Source organism: Malaclemys terrapin, chromosome 1 (genome assembly GCF_027887155.1).
Source record: "Malaclemys terrapin pileata isolate rMalTer1 chromosome 1, rMalTer1.hap1, whole genome shotgun sequence".
NCBI lineage: Eukaryota > Metazoa > Chordata > Testudines > Emydidae > Malaclemys > Malaclemys terrapin.
Genome location: NC_071505.1, coordinates 161,826,558 through 161,839,676, shown reverse-complemented (window position 1 = coordinate 161,839,676; position 13,119 = coordinate 161,826,558). Strand labels below are relative to the sequence as shown.

The 13,119-nt window shown below is 40.0% G+C and overlaps 1 protein-coding gene across 1 annotated transcript in view; it reads right to left on the bottom strand.

Moving 5' to 3' along the window:
- Positions 1–826: 826 nt before the first annotated feature.
- NECTIN3 (nectin cell adhesion molecule 3) overlaps positions 827–13,119 on the bottom strand; it is a 209,382-nt gene continuing 197,089 nt past the window's right edge. The window contains exon 8 of the mRNA XM_054045638.1: positions 827–1,181. Within this exon, the coding sequence (XP_053901613.1) occupies positions 1,140–1,181 (42 nt within the window). The 3' untranslated portion in view covers positions 827–1,139. The remainder of the gene's footprint in view (positions 1,182–13,119) is intronic.

Genomic DNA, 13,119 nt, shown 5'->3' with positions numbered 1-13,119 from the left:
TACGACCGACAATTTTTGTGTCATCCACAAATTTTATGAACAGTGACTTTATATTTATGTTTATATTTATAGAATTTTTATCTTTTTAACAAATGCAAAGCTCCAGGACCAACATACTTGTTTTCTCTTTGTTTTTTCATTGAGTAGATAGTTCAGTTTAACATGGTAACCTTACCAATATGGAATGGCAGCATCCATCTTAATTTCCAAACTTAACCAAAAGCTTGGAATTTAGATCGTCACATAAATCCAACAGAGGGTTCCAACCTTGTTCACCTAGAGAAAATGTGTAGCATTAGCAGCACAAGCTTCCCCCCACAATAGCTCACTAATGGACATCAACACTGATCAAAAGGGGACACCACATAGCAGAAGTGGGTAGCTCAAATTCCAGCCCTTTAATTACATGTCTTTTCTGCTATGACTGGCAACCAGGGTGTCACATAACAATTTTAATAGTGCTTGTTAACTTGCCACACATAGCGTGACCAGACAGCAAGTGTGAAAAATCGGGACGGGGTAATAGGAGCCTATATAAGAAAAAGACCCAAAAATCAGGACTGCCTCTATAAAATCAGGACATCTGGTCACCCTAGCCAAACATTTTATGGGTTACCTAGCAGCAGTAGTGACTTAAAGAGGTAACCAAATGATGACTATGGGGTGGATTTAAACTGCAGAAGAAGCAGTAAAAAGCTGAAGACCTTGGAGCATTTAGGCCTCTGTTAGATCAATAACTTGACTGTATGCTGGGGGGAAATAGTTTATTATTTTTCTTTATAGTTATTTATCAGTATGAACCTTCATGGATTATTTTACACAATATGAAAGTACTTTACATACATCTGGTCAATTTTACACAAATATTTTAAACTATCTTTTAAAGGTCAATTTCTAAATAAAATACTACATGGTAGAAGGCACAGTAATGCTAGTCAGTAGAAACTTTTGTCATGCTAGAGCTACTCTGCTTCTCCTGTTGCCTCACAGGCCCACAATAAGCACCGATTCTGAGCACTGCAGCATGGTCCATGTCTAATTGCTTGAATCCAAAATGCAGACTGAGATGCTGATTAATTTTTTTAATGTGCTGCAACCTAAAAATTAATATCAGCCACTCAAACGTTTTTTATTTATCACTACTGATGTCTTTGCAGTGGAAATTCTCTCTTCAGAAGCACCTGTGAATAAGTGAAAGTTAGAAAGGATTAGTTCCTGATTGCATCTAGAGAAAGTCACTATTACAGTCACGGGGTCACATGGGAAAGCAGTCAGTGCAACGTCTTGAGCACAGTCTGTCTTGATCCTTATTAACATTTTCACACTCAAAAGCTCAAGATGGAACTGAAAGAAATCCAGCTGTTTCCAGTTAATACCCTAATACATTTGATGACCAACTCCAACAGTAAGGACAATTCATATGTGAGACTAATAAGGGGATAATCAGGCCAGTGAATAGACAGAAAATGAAACACGAGGAAGAGTCCCAGACAGATAAGGTTTAGACTTATAATTTGGCTGAACACTTCACACCTAGAAAAATATACGGTCTCTAGATGCAATTAAAGCATCCTACACACACCTGACAACTGAATTGAGTGAAGATTTGAAAGAAACAAAATTAAATTCTTCCTAAACCACCAGGCTGTAATGTGGGTGAGGGGAATAGTCAATTGCAACAATACTTAATTGCTCTGTCATTCTTCCAGGCATCTTGGATAACACTGACTTTGCTAAAGATGCCACAGTCAAATTGTAAGTTCTTCAGGGTAGGGACCATGGGTAAAATTTTAATAAGCACCTAAGTGACTTAGTTGTAGAGCTGGGCAAAAATTTTCAGCAAACAGTTTATTCAAACTCAAACTCATCCCGAGTAGTTTGTCCTGCTGTCTTATTGCTATTTCATAACCACTTGTCTGAATATTAAACCAAGTAGGAGCTCCCTCATATCCTATTAAAACTGCATTAAGCAGAGCAGTTCAATATTTCAGTGATTTATATTTTCCAATATGTTAGACAGTGTTAAATTTCAGCCTTGCTGCATAAATGTCTAACTCTACTGGACTTCAAATTGCACTTGTTTGTTGTAGAGCTAAATTTGGGTCATAAAGTTCAATTTTGAGACAATTTATGGAAGACTATTCTGACTTGTTACTTAGGCTGGGCTGCCATTTGAGTCAATGGCAGCTTGGCCTGAGTGAGGAACTCATAACCAGGTACAGTGTGCCCAGGTAACCCCTAGAGCTTTCAGGATGCACTTCTGTTCCATAATTTTATTTAGGCTGCCTTATATACAGATAGTGTACAAGATACCAAAGAAGTATTGAATAGACTTTCTCCAGTGTGACCCTCTTGCCATTGAATTCAACTGTGGTCAAAGACAGGACAATCTTCTGGTTAAAGCACTGGATGGGGACTCAGGAGACCAGCATTCAGTTCCTGGTTCTGCCTCAAACTTTCTATGGGACCTTAGACAAGTCACTTCATTTATCAGTACCACAATGGCACCCTCACATTGGATAATAATTTTTTCCCACATTTCTTCCTATCATCCCAACTAGACTAAGGTTCTCAGGGCAGGAACTCAGTACCTATGCATGTGGTGCAGACAAAGTGTACTGTTCATACAATATACACTTTATACTATGGGCTCTTCTGACCCCTCGAGAAGCTACTATGATAGTAATTACTAAGTGGAAAAACTACCCCTGAAAGCAATGGGAGCTGGTTCAGGCAGTCATTACCAATAACTTGTCAAAATATCAATGCAGCAGTACATCCTATTTATACCTTTACAGTAATATTTTGAAACTAACTTATTAGCATTTGCAGTTCAGTATGTTCTCTCTGTTACAAATTTACATCTCAGTAATTGGGTTTGCCTGACGACAACCTGCAATTTCACAAATCTCTTATAATTATGGTAATTAAACTTTATTTGCTTTTTTTTTTTTTTTTTAAACACAACACAACTCGTTATCAGGATAGACTATGGACTGTTGATTTGATATTAGTGTATTCATTACTCCACCAATCTTTTCCCTGTCCCTTTTTTCATGCATTCAGTGAAGACAATTGTGACTATACATTGAAAAAAATATATGCCTTCTTAGAGTTGAGCTCAGCTCTGGTGTAAACAAACAACTTCAATGGGATTTGCACTGGCTGCACCAGGGCTAAATATGACAGTGCTGAGATAATGGGATCAAGCAACATGTCTTATCTAAAAGGAGAGACTACATCTAATCTACAAACCATTGTCTTAGACCTCAAGAAAAATCATCTGGTCAAATTCATGCTAATAAGAACCCAAGGCACACTGGGAAATTAGTTTTGAAAACTAGACATTTGTTCATCCTTTCCAAGACACTCTTCAAGGTGACTTTGTACTGTTTAAATTTGTTTAGTTTAACATGGTATCAGAAAACTCTATGAAGAAATGCTACATACAGCTTGGATAGCTTCCCAGAGAGTCAAGAAGTAGAAGACTCATTAACTTTTCAGTATGGGCTTATCTCTACTTCATTTTATTTTATTTCATTTGTTCTTTCTCCATTCTTTTTGTTACTTTTTGCTCCTAGGTAGCGCTGTAACAGGTATCATGAGTTTACTGAGTAATAGACTGTGATCTTTCTCACCTTTAACTATATATTTTAGATGATCCAGGATTTGGTCTTTGCCTGCTTACCTGAGACCATCTCTGCTATTCCTTGCCACCAGGAGAGAGCAGAAAATTTGGTGCAATACCTGAACCTCACCTCTTAGTTTGACTTCCAACTTTATCACTCACCACTGAAGCCAAGAGCCTCAAATCCAGGCTGGAGAAGACTGTAATGGCCATGCCATCACCTGATCATGAAAAGGAAAATATCTCTTCCTTTTCTGGTCTTTTATTTCCTCAGTGTTTCTGTTTGGTTAGAAAAATTCCAAAGTCTCCAGGCACTACAGTAAAAATGAATAAATACAACCATCAAGCAACAATTGTAAATAGTTTAACTTTTCTATTGCATCATTAAAAGGTTAAGAATGAACAGATTTTTTTGTTACTTGCTATTTCCCCCCGCATGTAAATAAAACCGTCTGCATATTATGTTTATTGATTAAGGAGTAAAAAGCCTTAGGTCATGAAAAAAGCCTAGAGTTGTACTAGCTATGAGGTGCAAAAAGTAACCACATCTAATCAAATTAAGCCACAATTGTCTTTTGTTGACAAGTACAACCTCATCACCTCACTAGTAGTACGGAGAAGCATAGATGTTCTCAAAAGCATGTATATGTTTATTTTCAGTGGCACTCAAAAAGGCAGGTTAATCTGCCTTGAATCACAGTTCATACCTGGATAAACCATTCAGCAAAAAGCCAAATATCCTCCAACTCTGAAGAAGGGAACTTAATCCAAGTCGCTAGCAACTGTGTACTAGGAGAAGTGAGTACATCTTTCTAATTATGAACTGAGTATTGGAATAACTTGAGAAATTCCTATTCTGAAAGCAAATGAATACAGTAGGAATGGAGCCTCAGCTAGGGTATTTTTTTATCATTAAATGCCAAAGGAACACAAAGAGGTTGTCTCTCTTGTTTCTCATGTGCTACTTCTGTCAGTTTTAGTATCTTAAAGTAACAGAAAAAGAAGTTTATTTCCCAGGAAGTTAAATCTGATTATTTGTAATTGTCTGAACTGACCATTTTGTTGTCCTCCATTTCTCTAGTAGTTAAAAGAGATTGAAAATGGTTTTGGCATAACTTTGCAATTAATTATTTGTTTTGGTATGTCAGCAGCTGAAGATCAACTCTGGCTAAAGTAGCATAGCGGTGTGGTTTCAAGTCCACCTGCTGACAAGACGGAGTAAAATCTCTATGGATACAAGTGGTAGTGAGACATCTTGCAGGCAGAGAGTTAGCTACAGATGCTGAGTTATAACCCTGATTCCATTAAGACGTTCTCATGAAGCCATGCCCCATAATTACTTTATATATACACACACTACATGGATCTTTATATTCTTAACTAACCTCTCCTTATCTTTAATTCCCAGAGAAACCATGCCACTTATTCTTATCCAGACCTTCCTCTAAACAATTGCTCCTTTATTTCACCACCAAGATTGCAGGGAGGACAGTGGTTAGGGCGACCAGACAGCAAGTGTAAAAAATCAGGATGGGGGTGGGGGGTAATAGGGGCCTATATAAGAAAAAGCCCCCAAAATCAGGACTGTCTCTATAAAATCAGGACATCTGGTCACCCTAACAGTGGTTCTCTTCCCTTCCCTAGTCTGTCCTTCCCCTACTACTGCTGCTTCTTCCTTGTTCCCAGCAGGCCCCAACTCCTGCAACTAGAGGAAGGAGGTTTTGCCATCTTGTTAGATCAAGTTGATTTCATAATAAACAGAAGCAGCATTGCAATGGTGAGAGCTATTGCAGTGAGTTCATACTATTGCTAGCAGCTGGTGGTCAGCTTTAGGTGAGGTCCTGTGATTTTCCTCAGCAGCACATGTATTTGTTAATTAAAGCCAAGTTTCAAAGTGTCCCCCCAGGGCTCTGTCAGGCTGTTCATTGCAGGCCTGCTGTTACCACTTGGGAGCCCCATGTAATTAACCATCATAAATGGAACACTGAATTGGGATTAATCTAATTTTACTCTGCTTTCATTTATTCATTTTGTGTTACAGTGCCCCTGCTGCCCCCTACGGGAAAGCCAGTCACTGATTACAGCACTGTGCGCTCATACTTTATGTTCATGGTGGTCCTGAGGGCTCAGTTTGCAATGGAAATCCATGAATACCATAAAACACAGCATGCATGATACACAGCCTTTCCACCTTTATCCAAGCAATTGGTTTCTGTACAGCTGTGTTTCCAGCAGCACTGAAAAAGGCTGACCCAGCACGACTGTGAAGCCAGAGCGTTTTATTGGTAAAGATGTACAGTGTCGCACAAATAGACAGCTGCTTTAAGGTGTCATGACAAGTAAGTGATGATACAGCTCAATGATGCATACACATCTCTACCACTTGCGAGTAGTCCTAGGGCACACACCTGCTCCCTCATCAGAGATCCAGGATAACATGGGAAGAGATTGCTGCTGTTCCCCTGACAATTTAAGAAGCAGCAAACTTACATCTGAGATGAAGCCACAATGTGACCTTCTTCCCCTCCTTACCTGACAGCTAGCAGCCTCTGCTTGCACTTTTCACTAGAGTTAACAGATTGAGAGCCACCGAAGGGTTTCAAAAAAGAGCTGGAACACCCCTAATATCACAATTTAGGGAATACATTCAGCCATTACACCTTTCCCTGCTGTACCTCTTCTGACTTGAGCTCCCACACCTAATACCTTCAGCTATGTGCCAGCTGTGCACTAAGGGGCCCCGGAGGCATATACAGTGTATGAAACAATTCCCTATGGTCATATCCATAGGGTCACATATAATGCCATTTAAAGGGATACACATTGAATTGGGCAGTGGACTCATTAAACTCCCACATAATGGACAGTTGTACCTAACCAAATGGCTGAACAAGTGGTTACTCTCTTTTATTAAGAGAATTTTGAGTCCTGACCAAGCCGACTTTCACCGAGGCTGTAGCATATGCGACCAAGTACTCACGCTGACCACATTTGTTGAAAATGGCTTCCAGAGAAACTTGAAAACGTGCTATTTTCACCCATCTGACAGAGGCATACGACATGGTATGGCACACTGGCCTGCTTGCGAAGGTATCACGGGTCCTGCTACCTTGGGTCACAGGTGTCATTGAACTGTTTCTCCATGATAGGCAGTTCAGAGTCCATATGGGGGAGAAGACGAGTGCTTGGAGACGAGAGAGCAATGGGTTACCCCAGGGCTCTGTGCTTTTGCCAACCCTGTTTAACCTTTACATCAATGACCTGCCAACAAAGGAGTCATTAAAGTTCATTTACGCAGATGACATCTGTTGCGGTACCCAGGCCCGGACGTTTCATGAGCTTGATGCCACCTTAAGACGGGACATTGTAAAGTTAGCTGACTACTGGAAGACTTGGTGCCTCCAGCCAAGTGTCATAAAAACAGTCTCCAGTTTGTTCCATCTTCATCACACCAGTGCAACCCGAGAATGGAATGTTTATCTGAATGGTCAGAAGGTGAAGCATGACGTAGAACCAGTCTATCTAGGTGTGACCGCACACTGAGTTACCATGGCCTCCTGAAGACGACAGCAGCTAAAGTTAAGACATGCAACAATCTTCTTAGCAAACTGGCAGGTTCGTCATGGGGTGCTCATGCTCCAACTTTGTAGACTTCAGCTCTTGCCACCTCGTATTCAGTGGCAGAGTATTGTGCACCAGTTTGGAGTCGATTGTCACACACCAAACTGGTGGATACACAGTTACATGCCGCCATGCACATCATCTCTGGCACCCTGCGTCCGACTCTGCTCTCACAGCTTCCAGTTCTGAGCAATATTGCTCCTCCTCATATCAGACAAGAGGTTGCTATTGGCAAGTTACTGGAAAAAGTACGCACCAACCCAAGCCTCCCACTGCCCGATGACCTTTTTAAACCACCAGCTGAATGTTTGCCGTCACGTCACCCATTATGGTCTCATCCACCGTGCCAGGATGTTAGGGCGCAAACACTCTGGTCAGAGGAATGGATATCTGTTATAATCCCCAACCAGTCCCTCGTCGCCAACCCCATAATTCACCTGCCTGGTTCTGACCTGCCCCATCACCAATGGTCTCTGTTGAACAGGTTCCGGACCAGGCAAGGTCTCTGTGCAGCCAGCCAGTATCGCTGGGGCCTTCGTGACAGCCCTTTGTGCAGCTGCGGCACAACACAGACAATGATGCACATTGTCGATGAATGCCTGCTGACTAGGTTCAGCGGTGGCCTAGAAGAACTGCATCACACCACTGAAGATGTCATTGCTTGGCTAGACAACTATGCACATGATAAATAAATTAAGAGAATTGCCAAAATAAACTGAAGAGGTACCCATCTTGCTGGACAAACATAGGTGCTAGTGGCTTTAGCTTGATTATGATCATAATCATATGAGTTAATTCCTCAGAGTTTGTCACCTGTGGCCTATAAGAACACATCCACTCATCAACATGTTTAACTTGCTGACCATCTCCGCCAAGGAGAATGCTGTAAAAAAATCCCCAGAAACTTCTAGACATTGCAAGCTCATCTTTGCTTCAAGCTAAACTCTTGGGGATCACAAAGGTTTTAGAAGAAGTGCCACAATTTTGAACTTATCAATTACTATCAAAAAGGGCAAGAGAAGGGGAAAAAATGATGTCGTGACACAATGGGACCATCAATTGGATCTTCTTCTCCTGGCAATTTAGATTTCACTCAGCCAGACTTAAAGAACTTTCCTTTACAGAGACTGCTCCTAGCCTCTCAGGAATTGCTAATCTTTGTCTTCTAGTGTTTTTGACATCAGAAAATGTTTCCTCAAGCTGTGACCTTTGAATATTTCTTTTCCATACTGTTTATCCATTCCAGCTCCTCAGTAACCTTTTCAGATATAGTTGTGCTTCTTCAAATAAAACCATCAGATCTACCAGCAGACTGCTTAAATTATGATATTTTAACCTGTAGAGTAGCAGCCGTGTTAGTCTGTATCCGCAAAAAGAACAGGAGTACTTGTGGCACCTTAAAGACTTGTCTCTAAGGTGCCACAAGTACTCCTGTTCTTTTAACCTGTAGAGTTATCTATAAACGCACCATGTATTAGTGGCAAGCATAAAGTCTCTTCTGATGCACACAGCACAGCTTTAGTGCTTCTCCCACATATTACCACAAGCTGCTCTTACCTCGCGATTACTTTTGTTTTCATTGGGAACACTGCTCTCAGTTGTCAGACCTTGCCTATGCTATTCAGCTTCCATAACCTTGTCCATCAGAACTGTAACCAACTACAAGTCTCCCTCCACCTGAGATAATCTTGGATCAAGTAGGCTTTTATACCAAAATAAGCAATGTGTTATAGTTACTTTGTTTGGCAGAGCGGCTGCTTCTCTATGACCCATTGGGGCCATCTTCATCCTAATTTGTATTTAAAATTTTGTTTAACAAACCAAGATATATCTACCAGATAAACCAATGCATATTCTGTACTCATTTTGGGCTCAGAACTCTCATTAACAGCTGAAGCTTCCCACACTGAGAAGGAGTACCATAAGCGCAATACCTTCTCTGTGTCAGATGGAGAGAATTTTTGCTGTATAAATTGAACCACTTATATTGTGCAACTTTAAAACATTTACCGGAACATATTGTGCAGGGTTTATTGTTTTTCTTCTTAAAATACCTAGCAAGATAAATGTGTTTGGTCATTTAACTCCCAGATTTAATTCAAATTGGTATATTTTGTCTGCAGTATTTGTGAAAAGGTCAATTAATATAAAACCAGAAAGAAAAGAAAGAAAGCAGCAAGCAAAATCCTTTGCAAACACTAAATTACCATTCACTTTCTTTGGCATCTTAATATAGAGGCTTGTTTATAAAAAAGTAATATAAAAAGTTGGGAATTGCCGTATGAATTCATCTAATATTTCTAAAATGATAGGGACTGACTAATACAGAAACCCCCTTGGAGAACCTTGCACATATATACTAACTGTACAGTTAGATAACATTTTTCCTCCAGTAGCATTAAAATCTATCAAGTAAGTGTTTGAAAAGTTTTCTATCACCATGTTATCTGAGCACCTTGAAAACATTGCAACAAAAGATCTCACTGTTCCACCACTAAATGAACCAGCTGTGGGGTAACTTTTGACCCCTATTCCACATTAACACAGCTGTTTAACATAGTAAGTAAAGCATACTTCATCCTAGGAGAAGCCAGAGGTGAAGTCCAGATAAGAAAATATGAATGATTTAAGTTGCAATTTGGCCCGGCTACCAGGACTTTTGCAAATAAAAACACCCATGGGATCTTTGAATACTCAACCTTTGTTTTAAGTCATTAGAAAGACGAAGAAGTTGCAGCTCTGGGCTTGAGAAGCAGATTAATAACCAAAATTCACATACAGGGTTGGATATCAGGCCATTTCTATTATTTAACTGGCAAAGATCTAACCTTAGATTAACTGTTCCTGTTATGTTCAATTTCTCCTTTGCAATGACTTAATCTTGGGTTACCTGCCTCTAAAGCTTTAGAGTAAGACAGCAGGTTCGCAGCACTTTTACTTTTCTTATTCTCAACTGCCTGATATTGTTGGACAGAAACACTTGAGTTTTGCTGTCTTTTGGAGTGCAAAGTCACATCCTTAAAAGTGAAAAGAAACTTCTATGAGACAAGTATCAGAGGGGTAGCCGTGTTAGTCTGGATCTGTAAAAAGCAACAGAGAGTCCTGTGGCACCTTTAAGACTAATAGATGTATTGGAGCATAAGAATGAAGTGGGTATTCATTAGTCTTAAAGGTGCCACAGGACTCTCTGTTGCTTTCTTTGAGACAGTTTGCACTTCTCTCATCTGCGGAAATGTGTAAGCCTTTTAATTTAAAGAGAGATTTAAAGATTGAAAAGTTGCTGCAGGGATCCATTCACAAGCAGTGTTTTGGATATACTCTTTAAAAGGAGCGATTTCCCTTAGCCATATTCAAGCTTTTTCAATGGAGAATACATATTTGAACAGCAAGGTTTAAATTGACCAGTTGGGACTTGCTTCCTTAGAGAAGACAGTAAGATCTGTCAAAGACATGTGCAGCACTTAGATATTGTGGTGATAGAGATTTCAGAAATGCTTATAGAAAGACATTTCAGATTGAGGCTGCAATTTAGCATGGTGGATTTCTCAAGTCCCATGAGGCACAATCTGTGTAACCACCATATTTTTCTGTGATGACACTGCAGGTTGTATCTGCAGAGAGCTAGAGTGAGATAACTAAAGCAGTATTCTTGATACAATGTACATAAACTACCCATCCCCCTCTGGCAAAACGAAGACAATCCTGCTGATTTACAAGTATGGGTTGAACCTATGTTTAGGAGAGAAGAGATTGAGATTATTTCTGTCTGTGCCAGAGGCTTCCTGGGTAACCATGGGCAAGTCACTTAGAGTAAAGATTTCAAAAGTACCTAAGCGACTTAGGAGTTTAAGTTCCATTTTCAAAAGTAACAGGCATTTTAAAAAACATGGATCAGGTACAAAGATTACTGGTGAAAAATTTTTAAAATGCCTCAGTTTTCCTATCTGTAAAATGGGGATAACATTTTCCTACCTCACAGGGATATTGTGAGGATAAATACATTCAAAATTGTGAGCGTTATCTTCACAGCATACAGAGAGAGGAAATTAAATTAAAAATACTACTCTCACAGTAGTGGCAGTGTAACACTGCATTTATTAGAATTCAGAACACTAACACAGAAGGCCCCAAAACAGAAAGAAAAAAAAAACAGGCTGCTCCCTACGGCAGAGAAGCACAACTCACCCCACCCTGCTTTAAACTGGCTCTTCCAAGACTAGCTGTACTCACTAGGCTGTAAGCAGGACCTGGAAACCACATCCCCCCCTCCCTGCATTTAATACTGGTCTCAATATACCACATTGAAGGGCTCAGATATTACAGAAATGAGGGCCCTCTAAGTAAGACAAACAGAAAGAGCCTATAATGGCCTATTTAAGGCCTCCATACTGTTGAAACCTGAGAATCCCCAGGGTTTAGAGCCCAAACTATTTTCAGGTCTGCTCTACACCACTAGATTCTCTGCTTCTCTTGACAAGTGAAATCTCTGTGCCTTCTTGGCTGAGTTAGTTCAGTGACTGAGATGTTTAGAGATCAGACAGAGCGTAACAAGAGTAACACAAATGGCTGCACCAGTCCCATGTATCACAAACCTGCACAAGACCTGGGTTTACAGCAACCAATACTGTTATCCAATAATTTAGGCCATCTCTGAAAGCCTTAACAGAGTGCCCAGACACAGCATTTAATTAGTGTTTCAATTATCATTTAAATGTTTGCACATCTAGTTCAATAAAGATCAGGCGGCTGAATTTTGAGACAAGTGGCTGTGTCATCAGTGATTTCCCAAGAGATGGTTTATTTGAAGGTTAACAATTCAAGCAGAGGGTTCTAAAAAGCAGTTAATCAGTATAAATACTTTTGGCTGCAGACATTGCCTCTGTGAACAAGTGTCTAGTTCCTTTGATCTTAATGAACTAAGATGTATTTCATGCATCACAGCAGCTGGCTGGTTCTAAGCTGCAGTTACCAAGTGCAGAGAGGTCACATCCCTCTAAACATATCTTGTATTGGCTAGGTTGCAATTGTACTGTAGAAAATTAGCAAGGTGAGTCACTAGAATAACGGTTACACCAGCTATTCACATAAAGAAGCATGTGCAATAAAGTTTTAAAGGAAATGTTTCAGTGAACGTAAGTCTGCTTGCTAAAGGCAACAGAACCATAGATTTAAACAACTGTTACTGATAATACTTGCTATGGGCCCTTTTGTCTAGTGAACAAATAATCTCTGCCTGTAATCACAGTAAGGGCAAGTGGACAAGAGTAGGAGAGGGGGGAAAAAGTAATCCTATCTTTCTGCACGCAACGGTGTGGCATCTTCTATTTGCTGGTCTGCTAAAAAGCTATTGTGTCTACTACTTCTAGAAGCTGGGAGAACATTCCTTCAGCTCAAGCAGTAGAAACCTGTATTTTTGGATTTGAGAGAACTAGAGTTCTAGTCTAGGCATGCCAAGTGTTTAAGAATTAAACTAATTCTGTGCACTACAGCACATGAATTCATTACATGCTGGGTAGCCGGGGGTGTCCCAATGTTCCCAAGATATTCCATGGATGTTAGGAAAATTACTTTCTATTCTTTCATATAGCAAGTTTTGTCTCCTATACGTAAGTAGACACTTGTTTAGTTGCCTGCAACCAGACTCATTTTACTTACAAAGGAACTGTTTTCTCAGTCTTCATAGACAGATTTATCAGTCAGTTATCCAAGAGATTCAGAACAAACAGCTTATGTAAGGACTGTGCAGCACAATGAAGGAATTGAGCAGAAACAGCATTCTTAAGGCACTTATTCTTCAAATCATCTTACTACATTGATCTGCACTAATGCCCTGTGGAGTAGGCAATTACCCCTATTTTACACAAGAGTGA